The sequence below is a fragment of the Triticum aestivum genome, chromosome 3D (genome assembly GCF_018294505.1).
Source record: "Triticum aestivum cultivar Chinese Spring chromosome 3D, IWGSC CS RefSeq v2.1, whole genome shotgun sequence".
NCBI classification, from domain to species: domain Eukaryota; kingdom Viridiplantae; phylum Streptophyta; class Magnoliopsida; order Poales; family Poaceae; genus Triticum; species Triticum aestivum.
Genome location: NC_057802.1, coordinates 390860525 through 390878476, shown reverse-complemented (window position 1 = coordinate 390878476; position 17952 = coordinate 390860525). Strand labels below are relative to the sequence as shown.

The 17952-nt window shown below is 46.5% G+C and overlaps 1 protein-coding gene across 1 annotated transcript; it reads right to left on the bottom strand.

Moving 5' to 3' along the window:
* Positions 1 to 11808: 11808 nt before the first annotated feature.
* Positions 11809 to 14747, bottom strand: LOC123079105 (ubiquitin domain-containing protein 1). The gene is made up of 4 exons (XM_044501777.1): positions 14501 to 14747; positions 13203 to 13325; positions 12209 to 12328; positions 11809 to 12115 (listed from the first exon to the last, which is right to left on the bottom strand). The coding sequence occupies exons 1-4, from the start codon at positions 14532 to 14534 to the stop codon at positions 12051 to 12053; spliced, it is 342 nt and encodes a 113-aa protein (XP_044357712.1). The 5' UTR covers positions 14535 to 14747; the 3' UTR covers positions 11809 to 12050.
* Positions 14748 to 17952: the final 3205 nt, after the last annotated feature.

Sequence of the window (17952 nt, the reverse complement as noted above, 5' to 3'; positions counted from 1 at the left end):
TTGATTGGTGTGGAGGAAATAAGCTTTATACGATCTTGTGATGTGGAAGAAATAAAAGCGACGGACTGCATAATAAAGGTTCATATCACAAGTGGCAATATAAAGTGACGTTTTTCGCATTAAGATTTTGTGCATCCAACCCTGAAAGCGCATGGCAACTTCTGCTTCCCTCTGCGAAGGGCCTATCTTTTATTATTATCTTCTACCTTATGCAAGAGTCATGGTGATCTTCACCTTTCCTTTTTCATTTTATCCTTTGGCAAGCACAGGGTGTTGGAATGATCCTGATATATATATCTAATTGGATGTAAGTTAGCATGAGCTATTATTGTTGACATTACCCTTGAGGTAAAAGGTTGGGAGGCGAAACTATAAGCTCCTATCTTTCTCTGTGTCCGATTAAAACTCCATAACCACAAATATTGCGTGAGTGTTAGCAATTGTGAAAGACTAAATGATAGTTGAGTATGTGGAGTTTGCTAAATCAAAGCTCTGACATAGACTCTTCCTGAAAATAAGATGAGTTGCAATTGTTTGATGGCTGAGAATATTGTTTGTTAGTTTTCAAGAAAGTTTATGATCTATACTTTAACATGTGATTAGCTTGTTACTTTATCATGAGAAGTTTTATGAGATGAGCTACTGTTATGACATGTAATGATGCTAGAAAAAGTGATTGGAATTATCATTGATCAAACTTAAGCACCTGCTAGCATTCACACTTCATAAATTATTTCTTTTATCATTTACCTACTCGAGGACGTGCAGGAATTAAGCTTGGGGATGCTGATACGTCTCCAACGTATCTATAATTTATGAAGTATTCATGCTATTATACTATCCTTCTAGGATGTTTTATATGCATTTATATGATATTTTATATGATTTTTGGGACTAACCTATTAACCTAGAGCCCAGTGCCAGTTTCTGTTTTCTCCTTGTTTTAGAGTATCGCAGGAAAGGAAAACTAAACGGAGTCCAATTGACGTGCCACGTGACGGAGATCATTTTTGGACCAGAAGAAGCCCACGGAGTACCAGAAGCAGGCCAGAAGAGTCCCGGGCTGCCCACGAGGGTAGGGGGCGTGCCCACCCCCCTAGGGCACGCCCCTGCCTCGTGGACAGCCCGGAGACCTCCCTGACGTGAAATCAATGCAAAACTCTTCTATATATACCCAAACTTCCAGAAAGAAACCTAGATCGGAAGTTCCGCCGCCGCAAGCCTCTGTAGCCACGAGAAGTCAATCTAGGCCCTCTCCGGCACCCTGGCGGAGGGGGCCATCATCACCGGTGGCCATGGAGGAGTATCCCGGAGGGGCCACCATCACCATGAAGGCCAAGGACCAGAGGGTGGAGGCCATGGAGGAGGAAGCACAAGGGGGAGAACCTCTCCTCCTCTCTTCCGGTGGCGCCGAAGTGCCATCGGGAGGGGAATCATCACCACGGTGATCGTCTTCATCAACATCACCATCATCATCACCATCCTCACCTCTTTTACGCGGTCCACTCTCCCGCACCCCGCTGTAATCCCTACTTGAACATGGTGCTTTATGCCACATATTATGATCCAATCATGTGTTGCCATCCTATGATGTTTTGAGTAGATATCTTTTGTTCTTGGGTTGATTGATGATCTAGATTGGTACGAGTTGTATATTTTATTATTGGTGTTGTCCTATTGTGCCCTCCGTGTCGCGCGTGAGGGATTCCGGCTGTAGGGTGTTGCAATACGTTCATGATTCGCTTATAGTGGGTTGGTGAGTGACTGAAACACAAACCCGAGTAAGAGGGATTGTTGCGTATGGGAATAAAGAGGACTTGATGCTTTAATGCTATGGTTGGGTTTTACCTTAATGATCTTTAGTAGTTGCGGATGCTTGCTAGAGTTCCAATCATAAGTGCATATGATCCAAGTAGAGAAAGTATGTTAGCTTATGCATCTCCCTCATATGAAATTGCAATGACGACTATCGGTCTTGTTAACAATTGCCTAGGACAATTCCGCACACCGATCCACCATTATTCCACACTTGCTATTTATAATATTTAGTAATATATTCTAACTTTATGATAACAACACCTACTTTTATACTTTAGCTCTCCGATATCATACAAAGTTATCTTCTTCATACCCACAACATAGTTTTATTTCTCGTTGCTAGTTGGAAGCAAACGTTCGGTGTACGTAGAGTCGTATCAGTGGCAGATAGGGCTTGAGAGAATATTGATCTTACCTTTAGCTCCTTGTGGGTTCAACACTCCATACTTATCACTTCCACCTTTGGAAATTGCTACGATGATTCCGTGCACTTTGGGATTATCAGGCAAGTCCTTCGTGGGCGATGGCCATGGTGGGATAGACAAGGTTGCTTCTTCGTGGACCCTTCATGGATGGAGCCCTCTGTGGACTCGCGCAACCGTTACCCTTCGTGGGTTGAAGTCTCCATCAACGTGGACGTACGATAGCACCACCTATCGGAACCACGCCAAAAATCTCCGTGTCTACATTGCGTTTGTTCCCTCCAAACTCCTCCCCTTTACCTTCATATGCAATGGTTTACATTCCACTTCTATACTCTTAGAATTGCATGTGTAGGTTGATTGCTTGACTTGTGCTAAGTTGCTAAAATCTACCAAGACTTAAAATTGGGAAAAGGCTAGATTTGTATTTGGTCAAGTAGTCTAATCACCCCCCGCCTCTAGACAGACATTCGATCCTACAACTTGGGAACTTGAGTACGAGCCGGAGATGCAAGAGGTTCTCTCTAGTCATCCGCATCATGAATGGCATTTGGATCAAATGAGTTTGATGCGGATGTCGAGGGCTTTGAGCGAGCATCAATTTCCTCCTTAACCGAGGAATGAACTTCTTTCAACATAGCGGTTTTGAGGTCCGCAAACATTGAAAGAATATCGGCCGCGGTCAAGGGGGCACCCGGGTTAACGGGACCGGCGGGAGCGACTACCGGAGCACCAAGTGCAATGGGCGCGGCGGGATGTATGTTTTCACTATCCTCCACAACGGATGCGCCACCTCCCACATTCCCTAGGTCGACCATATCCTCTAAGGTTGTAAAACCTTATATTAGAGCACAAGGCTCTGATACCAATTGAAAGGATCGATATGGTCGACTAGAGGGGGTGAATAGGAGACTAAATTTTTTTAATTGTTCTTGTCAATTTTAAGTTTTAGCGGATAAATAGGGTTCACTAGATATGCAACTAGGTGAACAGAACCTATATGACAAGCAAGCTAAGAGCCAAATATGCTAGGCAACAATCTAATCAGCAAGCCAAGAAGCATACAAGACAAAGTAAGGTGCGGGAAAGGATTAACCACAAGTGAGGCGGGGACGCGGATTTTATCCCGAAGTTCACTCTTCCTTGGGGAAGAGCTACTCTCCGTTTAGAGCGGTGCCGGAGCCAAAGCTTGCGGAATGCCACGAAGGCTCACCGTAGTCTCTTTCGAGTCACCCCCAACGGATGAGCCTCAAATCACTCGGGATTGGTATTGAAGGCGACCACAACACCTTTATAAACTTCTCCGGAGCACATCACACGCAAGAAAGCTTCTGAAGGAACCTCTAACCGCCTAGGAGCCCAGGCTCCAAGAGTAATAAGTCAATGGGGAAGAAATGTTGCGGGGAACGCGATTTGGTTTGGTCAAGATGTAGATCGGGTCTTGCTCTCCCAATCCCCAAAGTTTCAACAAGTTTGGATGGATGGACTGAGAGTATTGAGCAAAATGGAGTGTAGCAATGGTGGAGCTCAACAAGACATTAGGGTTAGGGATGGAGGTGGAATAAGGGGGCTTTTATAGTGTTCTTGCATGGGTGGCCGTTTCTGCCCGTTGGACCCCGTGCGCAGGGGCTAAGTCAGCCTCGTGTGCACGGGGTACTCAGAGACTTTCACACCACCCCATGCGCACGGGGATCAAAAGACCCTGTGCGACCCCCATGCGCACGGGGTACCCGGAGAGTTAGGCAGTACCCCGTGCGCACGGGGTACCCAGAGTTACGCAGTACCCCGTGCGCACGGGGTACCTAGTAACTTTCTATTGCAAGCTCTCTGAGTACCACATGCACGCACACTATGGATTTAAGTGGTAGGAATGGGTAGGCTGGTGTATATGTTTTGGCGATGGCATTCCCACACAACACATATCCACACCGACCCCTCTTAATAGTGCGGTCTTTCCTACGACTCGAAATGAACCAAAAATAAAACCTTCGAATCGCCGTAGACCACACCTTTGACCTTTTTGAATTGGGGGGGGGGGTCGCACTTCTCCATCAAAAGCAATATGGAACCAATATCCTGAGATAAACTTTAGCAACCGATATTAGTTTTACTAACCACATTGTCATCACACCAAAATATAGTTTAAGTGCCAATTGCACTTTCACCTTTTCTTCCTGTATTTTTTATATATTCCAAAATAAATCTCCATAATTTTTCAGATCATTTGGAGCTCCGGAGAATAGCTATCTCTGTTGTAACTCTTTTCAGGTCCAAAATTCCAGCTACCAGCAATCTCCCTCTTGTGACGTAACTTGCAATTTAAGAGAGAAAAGGCTTATAATTGTATCAAAAAGTGAAATATAACTTTAAAACAATAAAATAACAGTGGAAAAAACATAACGCAGAATGGGCGTGTCAGTGGATTAGGGGGACTCAACCCTGCATATTAGGGAAAGGATTGACACGTGTTAACCGCTAGAACTCAAAGAGATTTGTGCATACAAAGGGTTAAATATTATAGCCTGCTTATAAATGAATTTGGATTCAAAATTAGTTTAAGTACATTCAGGTAAAAAGGTGATTTTAAAAAACGGTTCCTTCGCCCCTACCTCAAAAAAGTCATCAAGGAAAAAAACTTGATTCAAACACCCGATTTTAATTTTTATTAGATCATGTATTTAGGCTCAAACTTGCCGAGGCTTCACAAAATTTCTGGCTCCGCCCCTGATGGACAGTGCCGATTCTAGTAGGTATGCTTCAAGAGGTTGAAGCCTGCCCTCCAACAAATGTTTTTGTACTACCTATAATACTTTGGATCCCACTAGCTCAACTCCGAGGACCATCTAGGCATGCACAACTTCAACGCGTAGAAATAAAAAATGATCACTTTCAAGAGAGTCAAATACGGATAGCTAACTTGCCTAGTATCTCACTGTATTTCTTCTTAATACGTGTGCTCAGTGAGTCTTCTTGTCATGCATGAACTGAATATTTCTTGAAGAGAAACCTAAAGTTTTTGAATATATACCACATGTTCTCTGTTGTGCTCTGAAAATATTTGAGCTTATATGGACAACATGATTAGGAGATAATGACTATTTGCTAGATGGGTCCAATATTTCAGATAAAAAATATTATATCTTTAAAAAGACCCAAACAGTTTCATTAAATAGTACATGTTCTTGTTGTTACCTGGATGTTTTTAGCTGATTTGGTCCACATGCTTATGAGATAATGGCTATCTGGCTAAACAGTTCTAAATTTTGGTCCAAATGAGCATTTAGTTTTCTCTTTGTTAATCTTTGAGCCCATCCTCTATTTCTTTCTCGATTCGCCAATGGCCATGAAGGCGCTAAAAGCTAGGACTCCCATTCCATCCTGCATTCAGTTCACTCGTTACAAAATGCAAAATTAAGGGATCTCCAACGGCAAACCGCAAAAAACCTCTGGCATCTATCGTGGACAGGGGGGCCAGTCCACGGACACGGATGCGGGAGACAGCCATCCAACGCTAGCCGCATACATTTCAAACCGCATTTTAACTAACCGGATGAAATTCATTCAAACCGGTCGATATTCATCGAAATTCGGATAGAAAATAATACAAATCATCCACACACAACATGCAAATTAAGTCTAGTACAACAAGGTCTCAAATTCGACTATCCCGGATGTCCAACAATTTTTTCATAAACGAGTAAATAGCATAAAACTACTACTTTACAGGCTACGGTTCCAAAAAACTACCGGTTTTTAATTTTTCTCAGATAACTACCAGATGAGCGGTCGGCTGTTTCTGAAAACCCAAAACATTCCTTGCTAGCGATTTAAACTGTTTTATGACAGGTCGGGCCCACCCCTAAACAATCCGTTTGTTTGACCGTTTTGTTTGACTGTTACCTTACATGTGGGAACCCCGTGTATGTTGTCTCTTCTTCCTCTATCTTCTCTTCTCTTCTCTGGCTCTTTCTTCTTCCTCCCCCCTGCCCGACTACCCCCACCCGCCGACGACCACCTCCACATTCCGTCACGCGCTAAGACAAGGACGACGGCGGGAACGAAGGACGCGCGGAGGAGAAGCTGCAGCGTAGGAACACGGGTCGCTGCCATCCGTGTGCCATGGCCAGGAGCGCGCCCGCGACGCCGAGGAGCAAGGGCCGCCGCCAAGAGCGCGAAGGAGAATGGGTTGCCACCAGTCGCGGCAAGGAGCACGGGTCGACACCAGCTGCGCCATGGCCAGGGGCTCGGGCTGCCGCGCCCAGGAGCATGGGCCACTGCGCGCCATGGCAAGGAGCAGCGGCAGTGGTCGGCAGGGAACTCCGCCACCCAGTCCGTCGCCCGCCTCACGCTGAGGAACGAGGCAGCCGAGCCGCCTCCTTTCCCCTTGCCGGCGACCAGGCCGCCGGCGAGCTGCCGGCGTCGTTTCTCTGGGCGAGTTATCCTCAAGGGCCTGATTGCTTTGTCTGAAACATCCAGGGACCCGATTGCTTTTTTTAGAACTTACAGGGGTTGTCTGTAAATGTGTAAAAGAACAGATTTTTTATATTAGAATATTACAAAGAGACACTGACATGTGGACCCCACATGTAAGGTAACAGTCGAACAGATGGTCAAACAAACGGTTTTCTTACATGCGGGTCCCAACTGTCATAATCTCGATCAATTTTAAAGCACTCTATGATTAGGGTTTTCTGAAACAGCGGACCCCTCATTTGGTAGTTATCTGAGAAAAAATAAAAATCGGTAGTTTTTTGGAACCCTAGCCTATAAAGTAATAGTTTTATGCTATTTACTCTTCAGGAACGGATCATGTCCTCCCACACATACTTCCCTTCAGCTTCATCCAGCGGTGTGTGCACGTAAATGGCCGTCCCGCTGACCTGTGGTACACATGACGGCGCGTGCGGGCTACATATAACGTGTAGACCAACATTGATGAATCAATCAACAAGTTGAGGAAGAGGAAATAAAACTTACAATCTCGTCCTCTGTCGCGTGCAATGGCCACCTTGCCTTGAGATGACGAACCACGTTGCAAAATTGATGATGTTGTCTAGATAGCGTGCCAGCGGTACGTCAACACGACCTCACGTTGCGTTGTTGAATGACGTACATGTCGTAGGGTGCAATGTGCTTTCGTGCGTGAAACTTTTCATGCACTTGCTCCCAGAAGGGCTCCCCTCTGCTCCTGGCTATGAAATCCGCGGATACAGCCAGCCACGCATCGCACAACAACTCATCCTCCATGGTCGAGTAGCTCACCATTCTTTGTACTCTATAAAATGACATAGCATTTGAAAATAAGCTGAATGACATTTGATCGAACACCTACCGGACGTGGTGTCCGCCATGGAGGTCGTCGACAGGGGGCGGAGTGTACCTAGGTACAAACGGCTCCAGGGCTGAAAGCTCCGTCGAAACGGCGAGCGGCCGCGTCGGAACGACGTCCAACAATGCCTCTGTGGCGGCTGGTGACGAACAACAGCGGCGGCGGAGGTGGACGGTGCGGATGCAAAGCAAGGGAAAGAAGGGGAGGAGTCAAAGGAAATGAGACCGGAAAGGGGGATTGGATGGGCCGGGGGTGTCGGAGTCCTACGTTTCGGCTGGCCGGACTCCCACAAACCTCCGCTGTTGTCTCCAATTTGCGAGTGCGTCCGAACCGTCCCGCGGACCGACACAGTTCGGTATTGGATGGCTTACACGATCTAGACGGAAAAAGCTACGCAACGAGTAGCGAGCGTCGGTGGCAGGAACACTGCTGCCTGCGGGTGTTAAGTTGATTCAAAATGCCCACCGTCGCCACTTCACCAGCGGCATTTGATCAGACACAGATTGTCGAAGAAAACAAGAGCGAACTACCAGCTGACGACACACGTAGTATCAACGAGCGTTGGTGCATACCTGCCTGCCGGCGAGTAAAACCTAAATGTCTTTAGGTCACTCGATTTCTTGACCGCGACATATTCTCCGTGAAATCCTAACCACCACCACCCTACGCCATAATCTAGCAGTACAAAAAAAAGAGAGAGAAAATGCCCTCTCTCTAACAAACGTGGCTGGTAGAGGCACGCGCCTAGCAGTCTAGTAGGAGACTATGATTAGAGGTTGGCAGCATGATAACATAATCTGCGTATGGATAAGTTGTGGGCTACTACCATAAAACAAGTTATAGTACTAGCAGTAGGCAGAATCCTGCCTAATCCCAGCTAGTAGTAGCTCTGAAAGCAGTTTCGGCCGCGACTTGGGAAACCGGTGCTCCAATCAGACGATGCTCGATGCCCGGCCCTGCATCGATGGTGTGCACCGCAGAAGGAGTACGCTTTCCGGCCGCACCCCCATGCACATGCACATGGACATCGGCCGGGCTAGAAGTAGCTTTCCGCGGATGAGTAGGCGCTTCACTTCATCCACAAGTGACACCAGACTTTTTATTCCTCCTGCCCACCCTTTTGCCTTCATATTCTGTGACTCGAGTCTGCACCGTACCCTGCAGCTCGCCATAAGCTGACAAATGGGTAGGAACATGTGTACTACGTACTAGTACTGGTACATGCAGTGTGCTGGGAATTGAACTGGTCGTGGCGGGAACTGTACCACTCTAGGGCATGCATTGTGTGCTTGGCTTCCTTTTTCCCAGGCGTTGGAGATGCCCCAAGTATAATCTTGTCTGCTGTAAGCTGATCTCCGGGAGTCTACTAGTACTGTGCAGATTGCCTTTTTTTTTTGATGCGAGATCGGTACTTGACGAGTGAGAACTCATCGGCCACAAAAATGAAGTAGAGAAGGTCAATAACAATCACAAATGGGTTGAGCCCAGTTTAACCCATCCAAGACACACTTGGAAGAACACTTCAGAAAGCATCCTAGGCTTCTGAGAGCGGCCCCGGGTCGGGTCCAACCAACCACGCTACAGCTCCACTGCCATGAACCACCAAGGGTCTACAGCCTGGTCCTTCCTTTACATTACACACGAGCCCAAAAGTTGAGATCATCATGTGATCAAAATCGTGGATTCCCGCTCAGATCTCGGATCCAGCCTACGCACACATGGAATCCTAGACTAGACAGAACGCTCGAACCGTGGTCCTACGTCCTACTCTCTGGCGGATCACGCATCTACGTATATCCGAAGTAATTTTCTTGCCCATTTCCGGTTGTAATTACAGTACATTATCCTGCATGCAAGCACACATGTTTTTCGTTTCCTTCCCCTACGCCAACTGTGAGGGAAGATCACGAAAATCGCCGCCCGTGAAATGCAGCGATCACCACCGTGCATTCATTAGTTGCGCAGGCCCGAAAGAAGCGTCACAGTTGTAGTAAATGTGAAGCTGTCGGTACAACCGTACAGGTCATTTATGATGGGAGATGCAATGATTTAAAGTTCCCGTACCGTCGCACGGCCATCCATCAGTTTAAATGGCAACAACAGACATGGGAGGACGGAGTTGTGGGTCAAACGACAGGTCTGATTGCCTGTCCTGGAAGCGAAAAATATGACCCTTCAGAAACATCCAATAATCGCTCAAGCAGCATAATATTGTACTCCCTCATTTGTCTACATACAGATGTATCAAGTCACTTTTTAATATTAGATACATCCATATCTAGACAAACGTAAGACAAGAATTTTGAGACGAAGCAGAGTACTCCCTTCGTTTGTACCCAGTTAGGTAGAAGCAGCTCGACCCACCATGATTATCCCTATTCATGTTAGAGCATCTCCAATAAACGGTTCATATGTAAAAATAACCAACTTTTAAATCTTCTGAGACAAAAAGACAATTCTTCAACAAATAGTCCATATGCAAATAAAATTACATCTCTGCCTCCCGGAGATGTAAAATACAACACCTCGCAGTGCAAATTTACATCTCCGGAGGCAGGGATGTAAAAACCGCGGCCGCGCGCAACTCCCAACCGCCCTTCAGTTCATTCCCCTCCCCCTCTTCCTCCCACCCGCCGCCGCCCCGCCACAGCTCCCCGCTTGGCCGCCGCCCCGCTGCAGATCCAGCCCCACCCCTGCCCCCGCCGCCGATTCCACCCCGCCTGGGCCGCCGCCCGCCGTCGTACAGGCGGATCGGGCCGTCGCCGCACCGCGCCGCCCCGGACCCATTCGCCTCCGCTTCGGCCGCCTCCACCCCGCCCCGGCCCCGTCCGCCTCAGCCCCGCCCTGCCCCGCCGCCTCCGCCCCGCCCCGGCCCTTCCGCCTCCGCTCTGGCCTCCGCCTGCACCGCACGCCGCCGCCGCCCGCTCCCCGCTCGGCTGCCGCCCTGACCTCTCTCCACCCGCCGCCGCCTCGACTCTGTTGGAGTTGCTCTTTTACATCTCTGTTTTGAACCATCTGTTGGAGTTGCTCTTTTACATCTCCGTTTTGGACCATCTGTTGAAGTTAAGCCTTTTTCAAAGATGTAAAAAGCATTTTTTTTGGTGACGTAATTTTTTACATCACTGGTTTGGAGCATCAAAATAGACATCATCTATTGGAGATGCTCTTATCGGGCTTCGTCGGGGAGGTAATACCTGTGATGGTGTTCTTGCTCTTGCACGTAAGTTTGAGCCCTTTTTGGGGAGGTAACACGCACAAGAAATTATATACAGGTTCAACCCTAAGCCCGGTGCGCTCCACCCGACTTGTGGCAACGTTTAGCACTGTGCCATACACACGACAAAATTTGCACGATAGACAGACGATGATGGAATCCAGCCGGACATGCATATGACCAAGAACGGCAAGGGATTTGCTTGTCCTGCACAGGTCGGGCACAAGTATCGTGCGTGAAGCTGTTTCGCAACGTTTAATGGTCGTGGTGATCTTGGATGTCTCTTGACACAGCCGACGGTAAGACATTTGTCTGCTACCGGCCTGGGAGGGCGACCGACTGAGGCCTTTAATAATGGAAGATGCTTAGGAGAGGTGCTTAAAGAAATAAACCAGGATTTTCTTAAGCACCGGTGCTTATTTGTACAGGGCAGACGCTTAACTAAGCGTCTCTTCTATAGAAATAGGCACCGGTGCTTCAGAAAAACCCGGTTTATTTTTCTAAACATATCCCATTGTACAAGGCCTGATAGTCCTTGCTCGATTGGAGGGATGGAATCCCACCAGCGAACGGTTGCTTGAGGGCCTCTTGGGCTGTAATCTTGACGGGCCTGGGCCTTTGGCTCGGCCATATACTTGGGCCTACCCCGTAGGTATTCCTTCATCTCAAGTATACATATAACATAGCCCAATTGCAGCCTTTTAACCGAAGTCTTTGGAGAGTTTCTTCTAACAGAGATTGATGCATCAAAGAAGATGTTTTCAAGAAATTTCATTGTAATTCTTAGTCATAGGAGTCACTTTGTATTTGCTTGGATCTTAAATCCGAATCAGTGTACCTATAATTGTTATGAGTATGAATAAAATTACAGATGTTTTCTCGAAAAAAAATTATACATATAACATAGCACTAAAAAAAAGTACATATAACACTTCTAAAAAAAGTATACATATAACACTTCTCAAAAAAAAAGTATACATATAACATTTGCCTAAAAAAATGTACATAGAACATTGCAACTTTTCTGAAAAAAACATATAACATTGCAATTCTATATTTTTCCTATTTTTGGGTTTCGACAGCTCAGTGTACCATACTCAGGTGTCGGCCTAGAAAGAGACGCGAGCACTACAAGTCCATAACAACTCAGATCAGAACTGTAAACCGAATGTGGCATTCTGCATTGAAGTTTTGAGCAAGTAAAGACTAAAGTCGCGGAACAAATGAGATTTACATGATTTACACGAATCCTTCGTGGTCTATGAATTCATTCCTCCCAGATCAAATTAGTCGGCTCGCTCAGAACGTACTTTGGTAGTTCGTATTTGGCACCTGCAGCAGAGTTTCCCAGCCATTGATTTTGGTCCTGAAAGCATAGGGCGGTGGAGAAGATGCATGCGATACAAGGAAAAATAATAATTTTACCTCTTTCATCGTAGCAGAGTGTCATGTCAGAATTTGAGACAATTATGCCAGCACTGTCTACTATGGGTTGCGCAAGAGATAAATCAGCTTCTGCAGCGGCCCGAAGTGCATCCCAGATCTCTGAATGGAAACGGATGGTAGTTTTTAGTTCAAATTAGAATATCTAGTGCTTCTTCAACTGTTTGGTTGTAAGCAAATTAAGAGCGCATTATCAAAAAACAACAAACATGAATTCCATGCATATGATAAAACAACAGTTCAAGATATGGCTCAGACCAACCCTTCGCTCGACCAAACAAACATAAAATATGCTAAATGTTAAGTAGATATTTAAAGAATTTGCACGGTCCATCCCAACAAAGAACCTGCAGCAATGTCCATAGTACAAGGAGATTTGTATCAATAAAATCTACTCCCTCCGTTCACAAATGTAAGATGTTCTACTCCCTCCGATCCATATTAATTGTCTCTAATTTAGTACAAAGTTGTACTAAATCAGCGACAATTAATATGGATCGAAGGGAGTAACTTATTTTTGAATCGGATGTATATAGACACGTTTTAGTGTGTTTTTTCACTCATTTCAGTCCGTATGTAGTTCATATTGAAATATCCAAAACATCTTATATTTGTGAACGGAGGGAGTACAACACATGCCAACTTCTGTTTGGCAATCCCTTCATATTTGTTTCCTCCTCAAGGACTATAAGTTAACATGTCAAATTTAACATCAACAGTGGACTAAACTAGCAAAACAGCAATCAACACTATAAGTGTACATGTACATCAAAAGTTTAATCTAACAAACTGCATACTGATCTAGTACAGATTTCAATGTACGAGTCTGCATACAGACCATTAAAAAAAACTGCATATAGATTTAGTAAAGTTAGGTCAAAGTTCAGAGCATGAAAAAGGAACTGGTCCAGCAAGCAGTATAAATCACTTGCAGATAAATGTTCACAGTACTACAAAAATTAGAGTTGTACAGTACCTTTCTGTCCACCATAGTGAGGAGTAGTGTCCCAGAATTCTTCGCGCATCTGTTTGAGCTGTGCCGGTGTTATTGACTGAGTGTGCTTCCAAGGCTTTGGTTTTTTCAGCTTCTTACTGCTATCTGAGATCAACAACACAAGTTAAGCGTTAGTAACTGAATATATCCAAATGCAGTCACAGCAAGTAAGCACTGTGTTTATCTTAAACTGAATCAGGCCATCTTGTTTTAGGCACCACATGAGTATACAAAATAACGGAAGTACAAAATTCGGCTTCCAATAACTAGTAACAAAGCTACTTGTCTACAAACCCGTTTCATCAGTGGGTTTGTTTTTCAGAGGCCTGTTTTATATCAGTTAGTTAACGCCCTTCATTTGCTGAACCGTGAAATACAAATTTCATCTTCACCACCTTGACACCTTTCTCACCAGTTGAAATTAGTGCATTTAATAACTATTAGAGAAAAGTAGTTGGGCAAGCTCAGTATTCAACGAGGAAGTTAAAAGAAACTGTACAAGGAAGACTGTTTCCTTTTGCTATTGTCATCTCACTCCCATTTAAACATGCTGATGGACCAATACTGATTTTAAGGCCATTTTTCTTACCAAAAGAGACATATTTCCTTACTGAACCCCAAAAAGTAATGTCCTTCCTCCTTCTGTAAAAAAACCCCATCATTTCGATAGGTCTTTCGTCACATCACATCTTCAATAATGTTGCTAGGTACTCTGTTCTACGGAGGAATAAATCAACAGTCCCATCACCTTCGTCGATAATTATATCTGGTCATACTCACTAAATAGATGTTAAACCTTTTACCTTACAGTACAAATGGAGAATAGGTCACCTATCAATTGCTTTTTCATAACACACATATCCTCTCTTCACCTAAAATTGTACTGTACCACAGATACGTTGATCATGGTATTAACAGCTCCTTTGTTCTAATGATTGTTCAGTTTGGCCTTTAGAACTTTGCTAACTGCCAACAGGAGCAGAACGATCACATATGACCAAATATAACATGGGACGTCATACAGCATTCCATAAGCAGCACTAATCCCCCTCCCTGCTACCTCCAGCTGAATTATCGCAGCGACGCATCATCAATCCAATCTGCTAAGCAACCAACAGCAGGCAGGACTAAATCGACATAATAGTTACAGGCGCCTTGATCAAGAACCTAGGACACTACTCCGATAGTGGTTCTGGGGACCAGATTGCCCAAGATCTCAATCATGAACCCACCTAAGAACGCATTAACAGAATCGAGATAGACAGAGTAAAAGGAGAGACCGTCAGATTTAGGGGTGGATCCGGCGCAGCCCATGGCGACGGACTATCAGAGGGACATCGGCGGCCTTCCTTCGAGAAGCTACTAGGAGCGGAGGTGGCTCACGCGTCCGGGCTCTGGACTGCAGGGTCGATGCAGGAGAGGGGGGTGGACTGAAAACCAAAAGCAGAGCAGGAGTGGAGGATGGACGTGTCAGCCTGTCAGGATGTGGCTATCCTAGGCAACAAAAACTGGTGCGAGCATAACTGGTACCCATGCGGTGCTGTTCTTTACCGGGGTCTACTTTTGTTTTTAAATATAAACACGAAATTTATAAATAACCAATACATCACTTATGAGGGTTGTTACAATTTCATTTAAGGACTCCTCAAACAAATCAGAAGTCAAAGAAAATCTAACTAATCTAGCGAGCTCATGAGCAAGTTTATTTGCTTCTCTGTTATAGTGTTGGAACCCAGTAATAATAAAATCACAAGCATAATGAAAACAATCATCAAAAATAGCCGCCGCTGCACCCGCCCACCATCCTCCATCCTTCATGGTATCAATCATGTTCAGATTGTCCGAGTTAATAATAAGACGATTGCATCCCGACCTTTGCGTCAGCGATAGTCCAAATTTGAGATGTAAGGCTTCAGCGGTCAAGACATCCGCGCAGTAGTCTATCTTCCCATTTTCCCAGCAATAAATTTGCCTCTGTCATCTCCAAGGACAGCCCCCATCGTGCCCCTGAGCAGGTCATGGTCAAAAGAAGCATCAACAGTAAGGTTCAGAAAACCCACCGGAGAGCAAGACCAGCCCCCCTCCCTTTCATAGAGGCCTTTGGAGAAGAGGCAGTTTATCAGGGTCTACTTGAGTGCACACTGTCGGTGTCAAAACTGGTCGATCTCGGGTAGGGGGTCCCGAACTGTGCGTCTGAGGATTGAAGGTAATAGGAGGCAGGGGACACGATGTTTACCCAGGTTCGGGCCCTCTTAATGAAGGTAATACCCTACTTCCTGCTTGATTGATTTTGATGAGTATAGGGGTTACAAGAGTTGATCTACCTCGAGATCGTAATGGCTAAACCCTAGATGTCTAGCCTGTATGATTCTTCTTAGCCTCTACGGACTAAACCCTCCGGTTTATATAGACACCGGAGGGGCCTAGGGTTGTACAAAGTCGGTTTATAGAGAAAGGAAACTACACATCCGAACGCCAAGCTTGCCATCCACGCAAAGGAGAGTCCCATCCGGACACGGAAAAAGGCCTTCTATCTTGTATCTTCACTGCCCACCAGTTCGGCCCATGTCACATAGCCCGGACGCCCGTGGACCCCCTTATCCGGGACTCCCTCAGTAACCCCCGAACTTGCCTTCAATGACGACGTAGTATCCGGCTTTATGTCTTCGGCTTTGCAAGGCGGGTTCTTCATTATGCTTCGGTTTGACGATAGTTCGGCTCCACATTAAATATCATATTCTATTGTTTCTTTGCTGTCGTCGCCTCGGCTTCCACGTGTCAAACGAATGCGAACGGTCTAGGTGTTTTTTACAAATAACCCCTTGACCATGCAGGGAAGGCGTCTATTTAAGGAGATTAGATCTCATATGCCATTCCACACCACGCGGAAGTCCTTAGAACTCGCCATAGGAAATCGTCCAAACATGGCCGGCATGCCCAGCTCTTCCTCACGTCCCCATGGCCCTCAAAAAGGAAACTGGGAAAGCTGCTCGGTATCCCAAGCCCATCTGAGTAAACTTCAGACGCAGGGATATCTTCCTCCCGCGGATCTAGTCTCCGTACGGGCTGGATTAACTTCCCTCAATGGCGAAGCCCTGGCGGAGAAATTTCCCCAATCCTTCTAAAGAGGAGCGGGTGTGCTTCGTTTCCTTCCTTTTGAGAGGCGTAGGATTTCCTATCCACCCTTTCCTTAGAGGTCTCCTGGAGTATTACGGCCTCCAACTGCACAATCTGACGCCAGGCTCCATCCTGCATATCGCGGGCTTCGTTGCTCTTTGCGAGCTGTTTCTAGGCTGTGAGACTCATTTTGAGCTATGGCGGAAATTTTTCTGCCTCGTCCCCCGCTCCCAAAAGGGATCTACATTCGAGGTGGGCGGCGCCGAAGTATGGCGCATAGCCGGGACAGGATACCTGTCCGGCACTCTGAAGAAGGCATCCGAAGAGTGGCCCTCGGAATGGTTTTATATCGAAGACGTCGTTCTTCCGGACCCAATCCGGCGCGGTCTTCCTGAATTCTCCAGTGCTCCTTTAAAGAAGCGCACCAGCTAGCGCCCTCGAAGCTTCAAGGAAGAAGACGGTGCGGAGGTTAAGAGGCTAGTAAGAAAGATCCGAGTACTCGCCAGCTTCGGGCTATCTATAATCGAGGTAATGGTTATTTCAATAACGCGATGTGTTCAGCCACTCCAATCTAGAGGCTTTCCTATGTGGAACTACAACGGGGAGGACGATGCATCCCGTTGCCTACGAAAGGGTCCAGACAATTTTGCCGCCCTGGCCACCATCTTAGCTGACCTCTACAAAGGGGAGAAGGAAGACTTCGCTCGCTTGAAATGTCAAGAAGGTTTTTCCATGTATAACCCCATCGACTGGGTGAGTTTTTTGATTATTGGCCTCACTCATTCTCTTTCCTGAGTTATGCTAGCCGAATTTTAATCCGGCTACTTTTTAATAGGAGTGGAGAAAGATCGTCGAGGGGGTCTACAGCCCTGCTCCGCAGCCAAAGGACCATATTCGAGACCTAGATCCCGGATATGAAGAAGATCCGGACATATTTATAGAACTTAAGGAGGGGGTCTTTTATCAGGCGAGCTACGACGACACGGAAGTGGCCATCATAGCCGATTACCCCAGCCTTCTCCCCTCCTCCCATGTAAGTACCCAGGAGACGTCTCCTCCGAAAGATTTTTCCCATTGCGCCTCACCCACCGCACTGTCTCATGCTCCAAGGGGCGGCGCTCGTCTCGCCGAGCTATATTAGAGGCGTCCTCTAAGAAGGCGACGCCCGCGCAGGGCGAGTCTTTGAAAAGAAAGGCAGGCGGTGATACTACCGGGCCCCTGCCTTCACCAAAGAGGTATGGTTTTTAACATGCACTCGGTGGATAGACCGAATTGTGACATTTTCCGCTGGGTCGTATTTCAGGAAGAGCATACGCGGGGCTGTATCCGGGGACCTCGCCGGCCATGCATCGACCAATCCGGCCCCGGACCCCAAGGACTAGGGTTGATACGAGCGCCACACCAGATTGTCATCTCCAAGAGGATTCAGATAATGTATCTATCACCAATTCTAAAGTGGAGAGCGCGATGAATCATCGGCGGCGGAGAGAGGCCATGCGCGACCCAAGTTTCACCGAAGAGGCATTCAACGCCCTCAGCTCCGCGGATGCATATATCTGAGCTGCTCGGGATGGACTTGCCGGAGCCACTCACCTCCTTTCAAAGGATATGCGGG